Below are 7,295 nucleotides of genomic sequence, written 5' to 3'. Positions count from 1 at the left end.
CTCTCACACACACACACTCTCACACACACGCTCTCATACACACGCTCTCATACACACACACTCTCACACACACTCTCACACACACACTCTCAGACACAGAGGCAGGGCGCCTCCTCGCCGCTTGAAGCGTCGCATTTCACCCTTGCGCCGTTCGATTTCCTCTAGGGAACGCTTCCAGCACAACGGCGGAACGCGCCTCACCCCCCCCCCCCCCCAACCCCGTTATAACGCGGAACGGGCACCGTTATAACGCGTGCACAGGTATAGCGCGGAACGCATCCATCGTTATAACACGGAATGCGTCCACCGCTATAACACGGAATGCGTGCACCGTTATGGCGCGGTTTCTCAGCAATTTACGACGAACTACTTTATTGAGCTGCGCCACGGCTGAGCCTGTGCACAGCGATGCGCTAACGCTGAGTGATACGGTCACGTGGTGGTGACGCGCCCTTGGCTACGTGTCCCGCGATCTCACCGCGTGCGTGCGCGGCGGTAGTCGTCGTCGTGATCGCGTCGCGTCTCGACAAACGTCGTCGTTGTTACATCACCGATGGGGAGTTTGTTTTCGCCAAGTGTTTTTTTATTCGCGCGGCACTTTTTATGAACGCATCTACTAAGACGAGCGCGTTAAACGAGGACTTGCTGTATTGTTATTGTTATCGTTCAGCCACTGTAGCCTCGCTGAGTTCAGAGGACTCGTTTTCAAGAGGATCCTGCCAAGTTTTGTATTGGAACTACCCTCCAACACCTGACGAGCCAAATCGGATAAAATTGTCATTTAAGATTGTGCCAAACATCTCCGTGCAGGACCCTCTTGAACGATGAGTAATTAGACTCAGCGTGAAGCTTTACTGGACGTACGGGCTGTCTTAGCATTATTATTATTACACGATTTATTTAAAGATTTTACAACGTGAGTTCATACAGAGTCAGCAATATAATTGCAGTGCAGCCTTACGAAGTTGTACTTATTTATCGACCCCACGATGATAATGATGATGAAGAAGTCATGATGATTATACAATAGTGAAGACAACTCGTAACAAATGCATGTTGATGATGAGACATAGCGATGCTGCTGCTGCTGCTGATAAAGATCGCATTGATGATTGCCCGATGCTGCTGCTGCTGATGATGATGATGAGAAACAACGATGCCGTTGCCCACCGGACATCTGCGAGAAGGAACTTCGAAGCTCATCAGCGTCAACACACATTCTCATTCTGACTGCTACTGACGATCACATTGGTGCCGTGACAGTGGTAATGAGAAATAGAACGACGACTCCTGTGTTGATGCTGCTGCTGCTGCCGCTGCCGATCAACGTGACGATGAAGCCGATGACGACGGCGATGACGTCACAACGACGGCGGCGACGACGTCACAACGGCGGCTCTCTTCAGGCCGCCTCCTACATCATGCGGGTGCTGAATGTCCTCGGCTCGGCGCCGCCGCCGCCGCCGCCGCCGCCTTCTTGGCTGCAGCGCGGCACGTGTCCCACGTCGAAGGTCTTCTTCACGCGCCCCTTGGCGCGGCTCCAGACGAACAGGAGCAGCAGGCAGAGCAGCACGACGCCCAGGAAGGAGCAGCACCCCATGGCCGTGGCCACGAGCACCGTCTGCAGGTTGAGCAGGAACCTCTTGTGGGGCAGCGCCACGTCGCCGCTCCCTCCGCCGCCGCTGCCGCCGTCGTCGTCCCAGCTGCCGTTGTCGCCGTGGCCCGGCCTGGCCGCGCCGTCCACCAGCGGCGTGGTCCTGGCCATGTGCAGGAAGTGGTCGGCGCCCGCGTGGCCCCGCACGGCGAGTCGCACCGCCAGGGTGTCGTTGCCGCCCGCGTTGGCCGCCACGCACGTGTACACGCCGCCGTCGCCCGGCTGCGCGTAGCGCACCTCCAGGGCGCCGTCGGGCGACACGAGCATGCGGCCGTTGCCCCGCGCCGTCAGCGCGGCCCTCTGCGGCGACAGCCAGAAGACCCGGGGCGGCGGGTCGCCCTCGGCGCGGCACGGGAACACGGCGCTGTGGCCCTCGTCCACCACGGCGCTCCTCCAGCGCGACGGCGACGACCCGGGGGGCGGCGGCGGCGCCGACGACGCCGACGACGAGGCCGGCGCGGCGGCTGCGGCGCCGGCCTCGTCGAGGATCCGCGGGCGGCGGCAGGTGAAGTAGTCGGGCAGGAGGACGTCGGGGAAGTTGCGGAACTCCCAGCCGCGGACGCCATCGGGCGCGGCGCACGCCGGCTGCGCGCCGTCGAAGCTCAGGCGCCGGCGTCGGCGCAGCAGCCACAGCAGGCGGCAGTCGCAGGCGAGCGGGTTGCCGTCGAGGCGCAGCACGGCGAGGTTGGCCACCGACTGGAAGGCGGCCTCCTCGAGCGTGTCCAGGCGGTTGCCCGACACGTTGAGCAGCCGCAGGCGGCCGAGGCCGTGGAAGGCGCGGGCCTCCACGGTGGCGAGCCGCGCGCCCGCCAGGTGCAGCTCCTGGAGGCGCGCCAGGTCCACGAGCAGGCGGCCCTCGATGGCGGCGATGGGGTTGAAGGAGAGGTCGAGCAGCCGCAGGTAGACGAGGTGGCGCAGCGCCGCGTAGGGCACGGCCGTCAGGTTGCAGTGCGTGACGGCGAGGCGCGTCAGGTTGAGCCCGTAGAGGCTGTTGGGCGCCAGCGCCTCGAGCAGGGGCCAGTGCTCCACCTCGAGCGTCTTGAGGCGCGACAGGCGGCGCAGCGCATAGGGCGGCACGGCGCCGATGCCCAGGTGGCGCAGCCGCAGCGACAGCAGCCGGTGCAGGTGGGAGAGCGCGTCGGCCGGCACCGAGGTGAGGTTGCAGCGCTCGAGCGCCAGGTGCTCGAGGCTGTGCAGGCCGGCGAAGGCGCGCTGCGACACGTACACCAGCTCGTTGTCGCCCACGTCCAGCGAGCGCAGGCTGCGCAGGTCGGCGAACATGAGGTCGAGGAGGACGACGACGCGGTTGTCGCTGATGTCGAGGTGCGTGAGGTTGCCCAGGCCCGCGAAGGCGCCCAGGGGGATGAGCTTGAGGCGGTTGCTCCGCAGGCGCAGCGAGCGCAGGTTGGGCAGGTTGTTGAAGGCACCGTCCTCGACGCTCGCCAGCACATTCTCGCTCACGTCGACCTCCTCGAGCAGCGGGAAGGCGGCGAAGTCGTCGGCGGCCAGCGCCCGGATGCGGTTCTTGCTGAGGTCGAGCGAGCGCGTCTCCGTGGGGATCCCCTCGGGGATGGAGGCGAGGCGCCGCCGGTGGCAGACCACCGAGCGGTTGTGGGGCGAGCAGTCGCAGCGCGCCGGGCAGGCCGAGGCGCGGCCCAGGCGAGCCACCATGGTGGTCACGGCCAGCGCCGTGGACACGAGCAGCAGCGGCAGCAGCGTGGCGGGGGAGCCACGGCGGCCAGGCCGCATCCTCGCCAGCATGGCGGCGGCAGAAGCAACAACAACAACAACACGCTTCTTCTTCTTCTCTGCTCCACTCAGAACGACCCGTGGAAGCGGAGGTCACAGAGCTACTTCTCAGCTCCTTTCTTCGTTTTCAAGTGGCACTGATCCACACACAACGGCCCGTGCAAGTGGATTTCACAGAATTAACTTCGATATCCCTTCCTCTTTTTCAAGTGACGATGATCCACACAGAATCTCCAGTGACCAGCGACTATTATTGTTGTATGCCAGTGCCTCTTGCTGGCGCCTATTGTGCAATGCCTATTGCTAGTGCCCGCTGTCTATGACGCCTATTGCTGGTGCCTATGGCAAGTGCCTACTTTGTACATTGCTCGCGTCGAATGCCTAAAATGTCTATTGCTCATCTTCAGTGGCTCATGGCGAGGAGCTCGCGTCTAAGTGCCTTATTGCTAGCGTGCAGAAAGTTCGGTCTCTATGCGAGTGCCTGCCTTGCCTTGTTGCTAGCGCAAAGTGCCTCGCAACTGGTGTCTTAGTGACTTGGAGTGCCGAGCTCAGTAGCTAGCGCTTCGGGTGGGTGGTGGTGGCGGTGGGTGGTGGTCGGTGGTGGTGGTGGCGGTGGGTGGTGGTAGGTGGTGGTGGGAGTTGGCGGAGCGAATTGTGAATGCTGCGTGAGACCTTCCAGGCAAGGCTGGCCAAACGATGGCAGTACAGCAAGTAGGCGTCCCCTCTGGCCAGTGCAGCCTCCACACGTGACCCTCTCGAGCAGGAGCAGTCTTCAGACTCACAGGGGCATAGGTGCCGTTGTTGTTGTTGCTGCTGCTGTTGTTGTTGCTATTGTTGTTGTCTGCGCAACGTAAATATTCAACTTGCGTTCAGAGGGCTTGCCTCGTGATCTGAATTGTACAGTTCAATTCCTGGTCACTGATTGGTCCGTAACTAAATGATGATGATGTAATTATTATAATTGTAATTATTGTATGGTGACGCGGCTCATCGAGGAGGTAGCTATTTCATTGAATTTGATTCTTGATTTGCAAATCGATTTTATTCCCTCCCCTCCACCACGCCCCCACCCCGCAATCCGATCGATCTCCGCAACCCCTCCCGTTCACTTGGAGCGGCGTCGAATTCCTGGCGGGGTTCTCTCCACCGCCTCCCCCACCACCCACCACCCACCCACCCACCCACCATTCACCACCCACCTAGCGCCCGGCCGCCCGGAGGGCACGCAGCCACCGAGACATCGTTGGGGGCTCACAGCTTGGGGTCTTCACACGGGCGGCGGTGGTGGCCGGGGTGGTGTTGGTGGTGTTGGTGGTGGCGGTGTTGGCGGTGTTGGTGGTGTTGGTGGTGGTAGTGGCGATGATGGTTGGTGCTGGTGGCGGTTGTGATAGTGACGGCAGTGGTGTTCGTGGTGGCAGTGGTGGTGGTGGCGGTGTTGGTGGTGGTTGTAGTAGTGATAGCAGTGGTGGCGGTGGTGTTGGCGGTGGTTGTGGTAGTGACGGCAGTGGCGGTGGTTGTGGCGGTGGGTTGTGGTAGTGACGGCAGTGGCGGTGGTTGTGGGTTGTGGTTAGCGATCACGAGGGCGTCAGCTACCTCGCCGCCGTGCGAAACGGAATTGTTCCGCGAACGGCGACGTAACGGCCCTGCGGTGTTCTTCTCGCAGGGAGTACAACACGGGCGTCAAGGAACGGAGCTCCGGGCGTCATTCCAGGGTCCATCGGAGTGGCGCCCTCAGAGCGCGGCGCCCGCGAGGGAGGCCGTCTCGTCGGGGCCTCGGGCTCGTTGCAGCTTTGCTCGCGACGGCATCGCCGGACGCCTCACGCCCGTGACCCGGTGACCCCACGGCTAGCCGGCCGGCCTTCCTGGGTGTAAACAAAAACACATCGATATAATGCAACAACAAAATCAGCAATTGAAAATAATAAAAACACACGCAATGCGAACGCACGTTGGCAACATACGTGGGGATTTTTTTTGGGGTGGGGGTCATAGAGAGGTAGCTGAACATTGTTGTGTCGTACAGACATCCGCCACCCGACGCAGACGATTAATAAAGTAGCCACGTGATGGACACACGTGGCCCAATGCTCCGCTGCTTGGGCAGCATCACAGCAGCGATGGTGAATCACCGCTCCGCGCCGCTGCTGGTCGCGATCAGCCGGCCCATCCACCACCTCCACGTGGAATCACAGATGTGGTTCTGCATCATCATCATCATCATCCTCATCCGTATGAAGAAGATGCCTGTAGATTCACACTGAGACCCATTGACTCACACAGAGACCAATAGACTCACATAGAGACCCATAGACAGCACATAGAGACCCATAGACTCATATACAGACTCATAGACTCACATAGAGACCTGTAAACTCACACAGAGACCAATAGGCTCACATAGAGACCCATAGACAGCACATAGAGACTCATATATAGACTCATAAACTCACACAGAGACCTGTAAACTCACACAGAGACATGTAGACTCACACAGAGACCCATAGACGCACATAGAGACCCATAGACTCACACAGAGACCCATAGACTCACATAGAGACCCAGATACTCATATGCAGACTCATAGACTCACACAGCGACATATAGATTCACACAGAAACCCAGAGACTCACACAAAGACCCATATACTCACACAGAGATCCATAGACTCACACAGAGCCCAAAAAACGTACTCAAATATCTCCATGAAGTCGTTTTTTTCAGATTCATAAACATGTAATTACATTAATCATCGTCACCACAGCGACGATGATTCACCCCTCTGCTACTCCAGACGCAATCATCCGGCTCATCAACCACCTCCATGTCGAATCACAGCTGCGGCTCCAAGTCAACAACGCCAGCCACACGAAGACGCGAATTAACCACGCTTTAGCCCACCGCCACTCGCGACCTGTCCCATTGACGATGCCGTTGGGTTTGCCCACCCATCTTCATCGCTGGGTGCAGGTCATGAAAAGCAGTAGGGGGCACAGGTGGTGCATCAGCCACTCATCTCAGTCAGTCGACCCGTGACCTCCTGCCAGCGGGCGTTCGACACTTCACGTGGCCTCAAGGTGCACATAGCCTGGCACAAGCGTCGTGGTGACGTCACCGCCACTTAGTGGCGAATGGCGGTCGTGCAGAGCAGCCGCAGTGAACTGTGGCGGTGATTACGAGACGGGTCGTGGCGGTCCCTTGGTGAGCCACGCACGCGGCTCCTGGAGCCGCAGGTTGCTGACCCCTGCCCATGGTGAACTGGACTCCCATGGTGAACTGGACTTCCATGGTGAACTGGACTTCCATGGTGAACTGGACTTTCATGGTGAACTGGACTCCCATGGTGAACTGGACTCCCATGGTGAACTGGACTCCCTTTGTAAACTGGACTCCCATGGTAAATTGGACTTCCATGGTAAACTGGACTTCCATGGTAAACTGGACTTCCACCATAAACTGGACTTCCATGGTGAGCTAGATTCCCATGGTCAAGGATCGGCAAGCGCCACTTTTTTTACGAGAATCTCAGGAGCCGCCGCTGCTGCAGCAGCCCTGAACGAGGCATCGCGTGCCGCTCCCGGAGCCGCTGGTTGCCGCCCGCTGGTTTAGATCATCGGAGAGTCTCCCGAATTCCGTGTTCATTGGAAGATAATTATAAATAATAAATTATCTCTGCACAATTGAGCTCTGCGGTGGGGTAGTGTGTGACGGGCGATGCTATCAACCCAGAGAGCCGAGTTCAATTCCCAGCCACGGCCAACAGGCGTGGAGGAGAGTCAACGTCTCTATCAGACCTTCAGTGCCGGTCGAACATCACCGGCGCCGCGCACGCCGTGCAGAGACTTTCATCTGGCAGCGGACTGGCAAAAGTACTACCGAGGATAACAAGGAAGAT

General features: G+C 59.3%; 1 protein-coding gene across 1 annotated transcript in view; it reads right to left on the bottom strand.

Annotated features, from left to right (window-relative positions):
* The window catches only part of LOC133345620 (leucine-rich repeat and immunoglobulin-like domain-containing nogo receptor-interacting protein 1), a 6,016-nt gene extending 1,572 nt beyond the window's left edge, over window positions 1-4,444 (bottom strand). The window contains exon 1 of the mRNA XM_061556930.1: window positions 1-4,444. This exon is cut by the window's left edge and continues 1,572 nt beyond it. Within this exon, the coding sequence (XP_061412914.1) occupies window positions 1,415-3,415 (2,001 nt within the window). The 5' untranslated portion in view covers window positions 3,416-4,444 and the 3' untranslated portion in view covers window positions 1-1,414.
* Window positions 4,445-7,295: the final 2,851 nt, after the last annotated feature.

Source organism: Lethenteron reissneri, chromosome 1 (assembly GCF_015708825.2).
Source record: "Lethenteron reissneri isolate LAM-NWPU_2019-01 chromosome 1, ASM1570882v1, whole genome shotgun sequence".
Lineage (NCBI taxonomy): Eukaryota > Metazoa > Chordata > Hyperoartia > Petromyzontiformes > Petromyzontidae > Lethenteron > Lethenteron reissneri.
The sequence above is the reverse complement of the archived record's forward strand: the minus strand, read 5'-3'. Positions and strand labels throughout refer to the sequence as shown.